This window comes from Athene cunicularia (assembly GCF_003259725.1).
Source record: "Athene cunicularia isolate RWA chromosome 11 unlocalized genomic scaffold, athCun1 chr11_part1, whole genome shotgun sequence".
Taxonomy (NCBI): Eukaryota; Metazoa; Chordata; class Aves; order Strigiformes; family Strigidae; genus Athene; species Athene cunicularia.
The window spans coordinates 16,432,219-16,446,417 of NW_020799113.1; the positions used below are offsets into that span (position 1 = coordinate 16,432,219).

Here is a 14,199-nt window from a genome sequence, read left to right on the forward strand (position 1 = left end):
AGGCTTGGATCTGTTTTATACTGTTCTTTCTATGTGGCTTGGCTGTCTATGAATGTACCAGAACTCTCTCAATAGTTTCTTTTGCTTCAGGTTAAAGCAAGTTAAAGTTTCCTGATTGTGGGGAGGAAAGGGGACTAAGCTTTCTCAATTTATTCTTAAAAATTCAGGGAAGCCTAGCACAGAGCTTAATACCCAAGATGTTTCAAACAGGAAGCAACAAGTTAATCTTCATAATCAGAAGGGTTCTGCTCTGAGTTTGCAGGGGGTGGTGAGCAAACCACTTCCAAAGGCAGTGAGACAAGAGCTGCTACAGCAGCTTCACGGTGCTGGAAAGTCTGAGCCTTTGCCTTAAGCCACAGGTTCAGTTTTACAGAAACCTCCACTTTGGTTCAGTCTCAGCTAGGGGAAATGAAGTTGTGTTGCACTCACACTGCTCCAAGCAGTAGTAGTGAGTCAACCAAGATTTGTCATTTTGAAAGGGCAGGAGTAAATTTTAGTCATCATAACAATTCCTATGGCTTCTAGACAGGGAGATGGTGACAGAAGGCTCCATAGTGGAGGTCTGTACCAGCTGGGCAGACTCATCTGAGCTGGTTGTACACTGCAGACCAAGTCTATGCATAAACTAAAGCAGCAAACCCTATTTACCCTCTGTCTGACAACGTTCAAGCCAAAAACTCAAATACACCGATGTTCCAGTTATACCTGAAACGGGAACCCAAAAGTGAAAATGAAATGCTGTGAATGACTGACTTCCTATATGAACACTGGAATAATTAATGCTTTCCTTACTGAATCACATAGCAATAATGTATTTTAAAGTTCATCTGCTGTAAGTACACAGATAGCAGTGTCATTCCTGTTTATACCATTTCTTAAGATTTCTTCCCATCTGTTTTTCCAGACTGTTCTTCAGGGGATTATTTTACTACCCCTCCGTGCCACATGCATTGCATTCATTATACTGCTAGCATGGCTGTTTGCATCAATCGCAACTTTCCGTCACCCTGGAAAAGGATCTGTGCCACTTAAAGGATGGAGAAGGTAAAAGTGACCAATATTTGTGAAAACTGCGTTGGTTTTTTTTTAATAACACAAAGCGAGGGGCTAAAGATTCCCCCCCTCCTTTCTTTCTGCCTTTTGATTAAAGAGGAGTCCTCAGTCAAATCTTAGTTTTACCCATTTAGCTGAAGTAACTTTTTGAAGAGTATATTTTACAGCAATAGTGGAGCTTTTTAAATAGGTAGATTTTCTGTTGTCTTGAGGCTAAAACAAATCTGTATAAAAATCTTTATAAACTATTTATAAGCTAGGATTTATTTTAGTAATAATACCAATAGGTATATTTGAGAAAAGAAACTCAATAGGAAAAGTATTTGGTAATGGTACATACACTGTTCCTGTGTAGCCTTTTTCATTGCCGCTATGGTATAATTTATGACAAAATTAGCTTTGACAGCTCCTCAGCTGTCAACTCTCTCAGCTATGTTGCCCTTGAAGAAGTATTTTACAGCTGCCTCTGCAGGTTCTGGGTTTCAGTCACTCAGCTTCCGACCTCAGAGTAATGAAGTTCCCTCCTAGCTGCAATGCACTGCAGCTGCACACAGGAGGAGGGGACACAGGAAGGGAATTCTAACGAGGCCATGAGATTACAGTAAGTCCCATGAAGGCAATACGTATCCTGATCAGGGAACATGTTCCAGTAAGGGAACATTGTTATTTCATCTTACTTGTTTAGAACTGATAGTAAAAGAATAGTATCAGAATTACCTAAATTCTTACAGAGAGGACACTGAATCTGCTAATTACCCACCCCTCACAATAGTGTTATGCTACAATGCTCTAAGATACTGCAAGAGAAGTAGCATACCTGGGTTTAGCAAGGTGCAGTACATTGCCTTATCTTTAAAATTATAATCTGGTTTCAACATGAAAAGGTGATGCTCCATTCCCTACTTCTACTTCTTCCTCTTCAGGCCTGTGCTCTCCCATTGAGTAGTATTGCTACCCTGTGCCTGGTCCCAGAGCTGGTGAGAACTAGGAAATCTTTATGGGCAGTTCTTTTAAAGTACAAAAGAAATACTAACTGTAAAATGGATGATATTTTTGTGTTTCTGTTTACAAGGAGGATGATCCAGACAACCCTCACATACCTAACTCGTACCCTGTTCTTCGTAATGGGTTTCCAAGTTAAAGTAAAGGGGAAAATAGCAAGTCTACTGGAAGCCCCAATCTTTGTTGCAGCTCCTCATTCAAGCTTTTTTGATGCCATTATTTCTGCCCTAACTGGAATGCCATCAATAGTGTCTAGAGCAGAGAACCTGTCAACTCCGGTATTTGGCAGTAAGTATTTGTGAAAAAAAAACTAATGCTTTGAGTCAGCAATTTGACATGAGGCCAAAAATCATATATCTGAAAGGGATTTAGGGGCAGACTTTTTAAAATCCTTAGATTCCACAGATACTGACAGATCATTTCCAGTGAAATCTCTGTGACAAGTTATCTTTCTGAATTGCTCAATATATCTAGAAATACGCTGTTTCTTTTCAAGTATGGAATATAGGTAGCTTGAGAAATCTGTTCGACTGCTGTCTTTTAACAGTGTGGCCCACAAATGTAGAACGTGGATTAGTGAAGGTTATTTCAAAACAGACCCAAACTACAGCAGTCTGGAAAATACCATATTTATAAGTTTAGACTTGCAGGCACTGTTATGGGGTTTTTTTTTTAATGGAAGTCAAACAAAGAAAGAATAAAAGAGAAGTTACTCAAAAAGAAAGTGCAGAGAATGAGAAAGATTGGATGACTCACACTTCTATTATTTTCTCCTCCTTTTGGCACAAAAAGAATCCCTGTTTGCGTTATTACTAGAATCAGCTGTAGACTTTCTGCTGGCTGTACAGTAACCCAAAACTAAACACAGCAGGCAACATAGAAAAGTGTCATTATAGGAAACAAACTAACAGATAATATATTCTCTTAAAAGTTCAGGAGTGGGACATAGAAAATAATTCTTTGCCAAATTTCTCATCACATCTTAAAAGGTCCACACATTCTGATGTAGACTTCTGATTAAACGAGGGGCTTTCTTTTCTGTAATTTACACAGAAGCTGCACATGCTTTGTAACTGAAAAGGGACATCTTCAGCACAGGCTCAGACTACTTGTTGGTTGCAGTCTGCATGAGTTAGGCCTGAGTGTGGCCCATGAATAGAGACCCGATCAGGTCTTTTCCTTAGAATTGTGTGGAAATGCCCAGTGAAAAATAACAGCAATATTAGTAGAATGTGTTTGGCTGACTTTGGCATGCTTATACCCACTGCAAATCTCCTCAGCTGGCAGTGTAGGTAGGTCTTCTATGTCTTCCCTTTTTGCAGACTGAGAACAAAAATAACAGTCTTCTTATCTATTTAGTCTGAAAGACGTTTGTGCAGAGTCTGTTTCTTAGCAAAAATTTGTTATTCTCATACTACAAGGGAGCCTTGAACTCATGTGTTTTCTAAGGACTAGTATAAGACAAATAAAAATGTTTCTCTCTTTTACAGCAATTTTAAGTTCCCTTCAGCCTGTATCAGTTTCTCGTCAGGACCCTGATTCACGGAAGAATACAGTCATCGAGATAACTAAGCGAGCATTATCAAGAGGCCAGTGGCCACAGGTAATAAATATACTACTATTCTCTTGTCATGTGTTCATATTCCATATTCACTGTGCATCATACTATCACAAGTGCCCAGCTGAATAGGATTCTGTTGATGTGTGAAGGTGAAGTCAGCTGTCAGGTATATTAGGAAAGGAAGACGAGAGGCTGGTGCCCAGGAAGAGTTTTATCATGACAAATGCATCGGTTAAAATCCAGCCAGTACCAATTGCTGTTCCAGATGCAGATGCTGTTGACTTTCTCTTTTCTCTATTCAGGTCTTAACATGCTGTCATCAGTGTCGCAGATGACTCGCATTGGTATATGTGAATTAGTATTTTCAAGCTAGCTCATGCCAGAGAAGCCGTGTTACAAAGGTGTACTCAGAACAGTTAGGGGATGAGCAGTCAATGAGATGGGTGACCCACGCTGCCCAAGCTCTGGCATGAACAGTGCTTAAGCTTAAAACATCAGTATCACATGTGGAGAATAGCTGAGGTGAAGCTCAGCTCACTCTTTAGGTTAATAATGCACTAAACCCAAGACTTTTAGATTGGTCTGAACTGTGGAAAGATTCTAACATGGAAGCAATAGTTACTGATTCTGCACAGTGTTTCCCATGGTCATTCCTCAGCAGCAGGCTGCTATTGCACTTCTAGGCCTTGGATGGCTTTCCATCCCAAAGAGCTAACGGGGCAGGGGTTGCTCAGGAAGAAGAAAAGTGTTGACGCAGCAGTTCTGCTGCTTTTACAACAGGGAGAGGGCTGGGATGGAAATCTGCATCCTTTGCAAGAAAGACCTGGAGCAGTTGTGAACCTACTGGCATCTCATTTGGCAGTGCCTCTCTGCTTTCTTCTGTTGCATTGACCCTGCTCTCACGTTGCCTTCACATACTACAAATACACTATCGTTGCCCCACTGCTGGAAAATACAGTCAGTGACACAAGACCTTTCTCCAAAGATATCCTGTGCAGATTTGTGTACAAACTCATGCTTTGTGTTTTGAATTAGTTCTTGACTTTTTCTTAGGGATTAATTTACTTTAAAACTCAAAGAAGTGACTGGTTCAGTAGCTAAAGTCACAAGATCTCTTCAGTCATAGTTGGATACCTTCTAAATGACTAAGAAAAGTTAACTTTTCCTTCACTTTTGTTCCAGTGAATGGCTTTTGAGGAAAGTTAAAAGAGGCATGTGAAAATACAGACTTCAGTATCAGGTATCTCTATGACAGCTAGACCTGAATGCACTGCTCTACTTTTGGAATAGTCTCTAGAAACAGAATTTTGAAATAGGGAAGACCAACACTTGCCATTTTTTTTGAAATAGCATTATTTAGACATGTCATGCATCATTTTTACTTAGCAAGCACTTTACAGAAAGCTTTTTAGTTAGTGTTTAGACTACTTTCATTTGACTCATAAATGCATTTTTCTTAGATGCCATAAATATTTTTAGAACCTCCAATATTTTTTTCAATTTGTCAGTTTTATGCAGGATTTTATATATGCACGTCAAAGCTAGGAAGGCTTTCTTTTTTGTAATACTGTGCTTACAAACTATACTGATGCTTGTGATTTTGTAAACTGTTAATGGATGAAGTGATTCCAGCAAAGCCCTGGTAACCTAATCACTGCTGAAAACAGCGTGGGAAGGAGCAAAGGGGAATTGTCTCTACACCAGTACTGCACTTGGGATAAAAGCTAGATATGTATGATGGCATAAATAGTCTGTGAGTCAAGTAATCTGGGAATCTGCAAGACTGAGTCAGGCGTATAACTGGGGGTGTCACTGGGTGATTCCTAGTCCTGTGATCTGGTCACACCTTCCTCCTACTCTTTTTTTTTTTCTTTTTCTTTTGTTTTTTTTTTTTTTGAGAAACTTGACCACAAGATCATGTCTGTCACATCCTCTTCGGAGTGCCTGGGCTGCATTTTCTTAGCACAACAGAAAAGAAAGAGTAGCTGAATCCCCCCTTCCCTCTCCTTAAAACCAAAACACAACAGGCTGGACAGCACTTGTGCTTATTAATAGCGTGACTTTCTGATTAGTGCTCTCCCAACCCTGTACCAAAACAAAGGGGAAGGAGGGAATGGTTACTTACTTTTTGGTCAGTCACTAATACGTTATCTGGGGCTTATAACATATGCTAAGCAGAAACATCCATTTTTGTGTCCGTAGCACCAGCGAACAATTTCTGATTAGAGATTGTGTAGTTGAGAACTAACTGTGAACGGGTATGTGCAGCTGTCCCTCTCACACCTTGGAACAGGCTGTGTCTCCTGCGTGTGACCCAGTGATGCCCTCTTCCATCCCGCCTTGACTTGTTCATTCAGACTGAAGTGGCAGCACACCTTGAACACTCTTTTGATCCAGACCACTTCTTGTGCTGAGTGTTTTTTCGAATACTGCTTATCATCCCATAGGGATATGAGAAACACAAAGCTTCCTTGTGTTCCACAGGGGGTCGGATGCAGCGTGTCACGCTGCAGCTCACAGGGCACCTACTCTAGTTTCTTTCAGACGTGGATTCAGAAACCTCCTGGGTATTTGGTGTCTGAGTCACTCAGGTTCAGAGGCTATGTAGTGGTGTGTGATGCTTTCAGAGCTCTGCATCACAGATGCACATTTGTTGCTACCCCTCAAACTGTGATCTTCTCATCACAGCTGGCATCTCGCTCACGTTGGTAGCATCTGTGCCTGGAAACACCCAAGTACCTTATGCACTTCATGTCAGCCCAGACTCCTGATGCTTATACACTCACAGTTCAGTGAGGAGCTACCGCAGAGGAACAATTCTCACATCATTACCAACACTAAACATTTCAAGTGAAACACTTAGAGCCTTTTTTTTTTTTTTTCCTGAACTCATAAGGGCCTTTCCCCAGAACTCCTCACTTAGAAAGCATTTGTTTCCAAATTAGGATGGACCAGGTTATTATTACTGTGAGAATCCTTCACTTATTTGTTAATTTACTTTTGAAACAGTGATGATATTCTTGTTATACAGTGTAACATGTCACAGAACTTGCATAAAAAGTCAGCCTTTACATAACTGATGCTGAAGTATAAACTTTTTTATGAAATGTGAGTGTATATATGTATTTCTTTCTATTTAAATCCAAGATACTGATTTTTCCAGAAGGCACCTGCACAAACCGATCTTGCCTGATCACATTTAAACAAGGTGAGAGATTTTGTCACATCATTGTTGGAAATAATGTATATTAATTTGGTAGTTCTAGTAAGGCCTATACTTCTCAGGTACATAATCCACAACAGCACTGTAGTAGTGGTTTACATCATTAAAGTTTCAGTGGCACTAAACTAAACTATTTTATAGTAGAGTTTACTTTCCTGATTTTTGGTATTTTGTTGGATGCAGAATACCTATGATGTATACGTTAGTTGGTTGGGGTTTTTTCTGGGTCAGTTTTCATCTAATTTATTTACCCAGAAACTTACCTGTGATTATTATGAGATGAACTACAAAAATACATGCTATTTATTATGTTCTTTCAGCTCAATTTACACTCATGCCATCTTAGATTCCTGTAAATTTTGCCATGCAAAACTTAGCAACCAAGTTATGAAATCTCTTTGCATAGTGCTTAACAAGTCAGGCCAATACATGATTTTTAACACAGAAAGGTACTTGAATGCATCACTGATCATTAGACTGTTGTGCTGCACTTCAATTAAAGCCATGTTGCTCTCCTTTCTTACTTTCTTACAATGTCTTGGGTAGCAAAGTTACAAAACCAGTATTACATGCCCAATCCATATCACTTATGAAGATGATCAAAACAGAGAAGGGTTTGGGAAGTGCTCAACAGCCTTGTGAGCATCTAATCCTTTGAAACAAATGCTAATCAATGGGTATATAATACACAGAAAGTGAATTTGAACAGTTCAAGAATCTTAGACAGCTTTCTCCTTGAATTGGAGACTAGCCCTTTCCTGCTCTGACATCTTGCTAGTTGTGCTGCTGATTCAAAAAAGAAAACAAACCAAAACAACAACAAAAACCCCAAAACAACAACAGAAAAGCACAACAAAAAGAACACTTCCTATTCTTCTTGCCCTTTTAAAAAATTCTTCCAGATACCATGTCTTACATTATTTACTTAAAACTCTCAACTGCTGTATTAATCTTAGTCGTAACAATCAATCTTAATTTGTGGTTACAGGTGCCTTTGTTCCACAAGTCCCTGTACAACCTGTGTTGCTCCGATACCCCAACAAGCTGGTAAGCAGAACATTTTTCTGTCACTAGTAATATGGAAGCCGAAATCCTGACTTAAATGGTACCTATGATAATTATTTTGCATTGTCACTGAAGAATCTGTTGTCTTGAGCTTTAGCATTGGAGAGCTCCTGGAAGCAACCAGGCTTCCCAAGTGTCACCACTGTGTAGTTGCTATTCTGATTGTGAAAAACTTACTGCTGGGCTGCTTCGTTAAAGAGGGAACACAGGGAAGTATTGCAGCGGAAGTTAGAAACTTCCTGCAAAGCCACAGAGCCTGTACTTTGAAGTCTAAAATGCACACAACTTCCCTACTGGTCATCATTTTTTGTTTAAGCACAAAATGCAAAGGAGCTTGCAAAGCTTATGAACAAAAGCAAAGCTGAGCCATGCAGAAGCTGCACCACCCCCTCCTTCAGGCACCTCAGGAAGGCAGCTTTGCGGATGGTTCTTTTCATGCAACTTTCCCTTGTTTTGACCGGTAAATGTTTACACTTTCTGCCAAGCTGAGGGGTACAGATGTATGTCTCTGCTTCACTGACAGGTGTAATGCTGGGACATGAGTCTAACAACTTGTTAACTTTTTTTAAACTATGTGGTCATCCAACAAATCCAGAAAAGACCAAATTTTTAATTCCTAATAGTTTTTAAGATGAAAAACAAGTGATATTGTTGTTGTTATTTATAAAGATTGCTTTGTAAAATCCTTTTACAAATCAATTTCGAAACTGAAGTGAACCACTAAAGGGAACCAGTATCATATTTTTCTGATAGGATTTAAGGATCTGCAGTATATATTATAATAATTATATATAAAAAGAAATAAACATAGAATAAGGGAAAAAAAAAAGGCAGAGAAAAAGAATGATAGATTACCTATGCAGAAGTGTCCTTAAAAACTAAATCAAACATATCTATGAGGGTGCCTTTCTAAAATCACTGGTGAGGTCATCTGAAAAAGTTTTACTAGATTATTTTTTTTTCTCCTTCTGTTGTTTGGATCAGAATCAATGATTTTAAATATTTAAGTAACTATATAAATTTTATGCCCAATTGTTGATATTTTCAAAAGTCTGCCATGTTTATTTCCAAATTTTTAAGGCAAGAAATCCTAGTTGCCTCAACATCTTTATTTATTTTCACTACAGGATGATAAAACCATCATCTGCTTTTACTAAACTAGTGCCTGTTATATTTTGTAACTTACCTGCTCCCTAACTGTCATCTGATTTTGTCATACATTTCTGTGTTTTATTTCTGTTCTCAGGATACTGTGACCTGGACATGGCAGGGTTATTCATTGTAAGTTTCTTAATCCTACTGAAAATTACATACAGAATTTTCTTCCCCCATTGCTAAACAGTCTGCCAAACAGATTCAGCTAAGCCAAGACACATGTTCTTCTAGATCTGTTTTTATGATGGGGAAATATTTGGGAATAATGTTGTCATGATTTCGTATCTGAATGGCTAGAGGAAGGGTTTGCAAATGGGGAAGCATTATTTCCCTCTATCACTGTTTTGTTTAATTTTTTCCTGTTTTGCATGTTACACTAGAGCAAAAGAAAGATTTTAAATTCTTTTGCTTTGGAAAAAAATTACAGTCACCAAACCCATAGAAGTTTACAGTTTCCTACATAGTATACAAACTAGAAGAAATAAATGTTGTTTTATCCCTCTGTTTATTCATTCCTCCATCGCATTAGAAGTCATATGAGAGTAAATGAAGAATGTGAGCAAAACAAGTAATAATTTTCCCCATTCAAATATCTAGGATTCTTCTTTAGATTTTTATTTTTGCCTGACTGAACAAAAGCAATTCTTTTGAGATCCCAGTGAAGAGACTATATATAGTATCTGAGATTGAAGTAATGAAATACTGAAAAATATTTCAATAAACCCATTAGGCAATGGATCTGTGTTTATTTCTCAACACAGGTGGCCTTCTAGTATGCTAAAATATTTTATTAAGTATTAAAAAAACCTTTACAGCTGCACTGAAAATGTGTTGAAAATACATTTCACCTGATAAACAACCATTAAAATGTGGATTTGCAGAATCCATATACCACTTTTTCAGTGAAATATGTAGTGTAAGTACAGTAATACTGATTTACTAAGTGACTAAAATTCTTAATTTTGAAATATGACTGAACTAGTGGAGCAGATCATAAGCACCTTTTAAGCTATCATTAGTTAATCCTATCCACTGCACACTTATAGAATGGACATTATGAAAGCTGACCTAGATGAAAATGCCTATCTGTTTCCCGATAATTTTTTGCTATTATTATTACTGGTGTTACAGTTATCAGCATATTGAGAGTAATGAACATTGCAAATTCAGTAGCATACTACAGCATTCCCCTACGAAAGATTAATGCTGGAAGGCTGAAAAGGAGTTATAGCTTCAGTTATGAGAGATTGTATAAGAATAGGTGAAGAAAGAAGTTAAATCGGAGGTATTCCTGTGGAAGGGAGGAGGCTGCCCATTCACTAAAAACTGAGAAATTCTCTAAGCTTGGTGGCTGGATGATGAAGGATCAGATTGAAACCTATGAGAAGATGAAAGGAGCAGCTTAGCAAAATCATGGGAAGAGATGGATGGAGTACAATCTAGAGATTCTTAACAAAAATAACTGGAACCAGGAGAAGAACATTCCCCGCACAAACTTGCAGGTCACAAAATGCAGAACTGTCAATCTTTCTCAAAATTCCTGGATATTGCAGCCACGATGGGACAGTACCAGTCTCCTTCTCAGAAACCTCCTGACCCAGTTTCTTCTTTCACTTACTACTTTTTACTTTTGTGCCTTACTGGGAGGAATACATAATGTTATGTGGTAGAAAATCAAGTGTTAAGAGTGGATTCCTAAAGAAAGTAAAAGGAATCCCTTAGCTGTTATCCTGCCTTTTCCTTTTCTCTTTTTTATTTTGTCCAAAACAAGAACAGAAGAAAGATTGCTTGAAGGTTTTCTGTTGTAACTTGCCTGATTTAAAGATCAAATATGCATTTCTGCTTAAAAATTACAGTGAAAAGAACAAGTCAGAAGTGGAAGTGATTATACTTATCCTCTTTCACAGTTTCTTCCTCCCCCTAGCTGTTGATACTAAAATTTGTGACTTTTTTTAAAAGCACTCATGGTCCCGAGCATACTGACCCTTCATTAACACATTTGTGTAAACACTACTATAATTTGCAAAATGGCTAGCAAATACCAACAAATCCTTGTTTCAGTTCTGCAGAAGTTACTGGTCCCATTTTGCAGATGAGAGAATAAAAAAATAAAGCTACTTCTCAGAATCAGAGCTTTTAAAGCTTTAAAATACAGTAGGTATTCACCTCTTTAAAGATAAAGTAACATACAGCCATGTTGCTGGCCAAAGAACTGTGGAGTGTTGTTAGTATGCGTGACAACAGAGAAGTTGCCTGTCCCATGAGTAAGCAGTGGGTATATACAGGAGCCCCATAGGAAAAATGTTGAACGCAACATTCCAGGCAACTTTGCTGCAGGTACATAAAAACCTCACCCAATGTTGGCTGTGTTTTTGTCAATGCTTTAAAACGTTTAATCTACCTATGTGCAAATAACTTTGTTTTTAAATAAGTAAAATGTGGTTTTCTTTCTCTTTGCCTGCAGAAAAGAGCTGTGCGTTATGACACTGTGTCAGCTGTTCACAAGAGTAGAAGTTGAGGTAAGAATGAGAAATATTTTTGTACCAAGATTCAGCAACCACTGAATATAAATGCATTATTCACATTATTAATCACTGTCAATGAATAATAAACAAATGTCTTAGACACAAGAACAGAATCACGGTAATATATTTAAATTTGTTGTCCATATTTCTGTAACACTTAATCTGATGAATTCCTAGAAGAAAGTTGTCAGAAATGCCTTTATTTTTAAAGCACTGTAAAATCATTGTTTATTATCACCACATGCATTTTACAGATGTTAAAAGTAAGAAATACAATACGTTCAGTTAAAGGTTACAACTTCTTTTTCCCACCTTCTGATTTCCCTGATGACTTCAAAGTTTCCTTGTGATCCTCACTGTCTTCCCAGACTGAACTCTAAAAGGTTTCTGCAACTAAGAGCTTATTTAAGGACTCTAGTACTTGTACTGAGCCTTGTATAATGAACCAGTTCCCTTGATCATCAAAATCAGCTGCGCACCACAAAGACAGATGAATGACAACTGAAACAACATGCACACTTCATAATACTAGTACACATACTCTAACTGCTCTCTGCCAAGGAGTCAACATTTAGAACACAGTAGTGAAGAGCCAGGTAACTGAGGTGCCATCAGTTTAAGTGTAGTACTTCACATTCCTCACCAGACCACAAAGCATTGTCGGCATGGACTAAATCGGTTTAGGGACCCGAGGAATGGGAGAAATACAGACAGGTTTTGCTGTTTATTTGCAGAACACAGAATTTAGCAAAGCTTTGGCTTTGTGAATGCAAGCAGTATTGCTAGTACTAACAATTAACAATATGGCCTTTGTTGTGAAACAGTGAAATTCATATTAAAGGAGCACCTTCTAACTGTACAGTACATGCAGTAGACACGTATTTTTAGGTGTACTAAGGAGCTAATTCTCCTAATGATTCTGTATAGAAGGAAATATTTATGTGATTTATACGTGTGGGAGCAAGAAATAGTTAATGTAGCCCTCCCAGTAAAAGGTTTGTTTTCCCCTGCTTCAGAACAGAATTCAAATGTTCCAAAAGGTGAAACTGAAACATGAAAATACATGCAGCTTTCAGAGCAGCATGTGTCCCCAAAGTGGAAAAATTTCTTAGCATCAATGCAGAAGTCCTTCCATTTCTAAAAAGAGAAGAGGCAAATTTGCCTGGGAAGGAGGGAATCAGACTACTCCTTTTAGGAATGGACATTTCTGTCGCTGTCCCATACCGTGAGCGAGTAGCCTCTCCACTCCCATGAGTCTTGTGCTGCCTCTGCCTACTGTGCACCAGCAGCGCTGTACTCCTGCAGTCCACGGGAGTGTGTGTGCCTGTCCAGTCATATTCTAACAAACTCTGGATATTGAAGATTAAACAGTGAACCTGGCAGTGAGGCTTAGGGCTGCATAAGAATACAGCATTTGGCAAATTCTGTAAGAAGAGACAATAGGTCAGAAGCAGATCAGAGAAGTATTTTTTGCTACTGAAAGAGCTGTGAAGAATTTTTCTTACAGGACTGCAATTTGACAGGGAAGGCGTACTGACTAGCCTTCACCAGATAAGCAGCTGGGTGTGTGTGAGATCATGCACGCCACCTCAGGAGGTCAAGAAACCAAATTCTTCATCCCCAGCTGTGGTTTCTGGCAAACTGGTTTTATGAATAATTGTAGGTAGGTTTTTTGAAGGGGACAAAGGTGTTGTTTAACCTGCCAGAAATTTAGGTTGCTGTCTGAGCAAGACCTTAGCCTCAAATGATGTAATAACCATGACCATGACCCATGTTTGCATAGATAAACTTCTGAGTTATAACTTCATCTCACCCAGTGATGACACAGTTTCCTGTGTCTGTACAGTGTGCCTGTGCTTCCTCGATTTAAGATTATGTAGCTTCTGAAGGGAAGTTGTAATAGGTAGGAACGTATGTCAGACCTTGAACAGAGCTGGCAACTGCTTACAGAAGGAATGAAATCTCAAACCTTCCTGTGAACATCTGGACCCCTGCTGTCCTTAAAGGGTAGAAGACTTTTAGGTGTAAACAGAAGATTGTTTGGGCTATCTGACATATAACTGATTCCATAAACTTACTGGTTTTAATCATAAAGAGGCAGTGTTCCTTAAAAACAAACATAAAAAGGCTGCTGAAGATGGGCTGCATATATATGAGACAGTAACCACTATATTAGTGCATCACCAGCAACTGCAGTATAACTGAAAAAACATATTAACACATAATTAGCAATTGTGTCTTTAAATGAACCATGAGCAACACAACACTTCACACTTAATCTAGAATTGGTGTATTCTTAGATTTAAGGGCAAGATTGCAGGGCGGAGAATAGCAGACTCAGATGAATGATAACAAAAACTGAGAAAAGGCATGGTAAACAGGGCTGCAAGCAAACGCTGTAGACTGAAGTATAGAGAACAAAATACTTACACACATTACTTTGCAAACAAACAGATGCTGATTCATGCTATGTTAGATAATAATTCATCTATAGTACATTTTTAGTGTAATACTACTTCAGCTTCTTACATATTAACATTGAATAAATCCTCAACTGTAAATGTATTGCCATTTAGATATCTAGGGTGTTTTCTACGTTTGGGAGGGTGGGGGGG

At 38.4% G+C, this 14,199-nt stretch overlaps 1 protein-coding gene across 1 annotated transcript in view; it reads left to right on the forward strand.

Annotated features, from left to right (window-relative positions):
- Positions 1-907: 907 nt before the first annotated feature.
- LPCAT2 (lysophosphatidylcholine acyltransferase 2) overlaps positions 908-14,199 on the forward strand; it is a 26,866-nt gene continuing 13,574 nt past the window's right edge. The window contains exons 1-7 of the mRNA XM_026856815.1: positions 908-1,044; positions 2,126-2,343; positions 3,546-3,658; positions 6,764-6,824; positions 7,828-7,886; positions 9,151-9,185; positions 11,524-11,578. Coding sequence (XP_026712616.1) covers positions 2,130-2,343; positions 3,546-3,658; positions 6,764-6,824; positions 7,828-7,886; positions 9,151-9,185; positions 11,524-11,578 — 537 coding nt within the window. The 5' untranslated portion in view covers positions 908-1,044; positions 2,126-2,129. The remainder of the gene's footprint in view (positions 1,045-2,125; positions 2,344-3,545; positions 3,659-6,763; positions 6,825-7,827; positions 7,887-9,150; positions 9,186-11,523; positions 11,579-14,199) is intronic.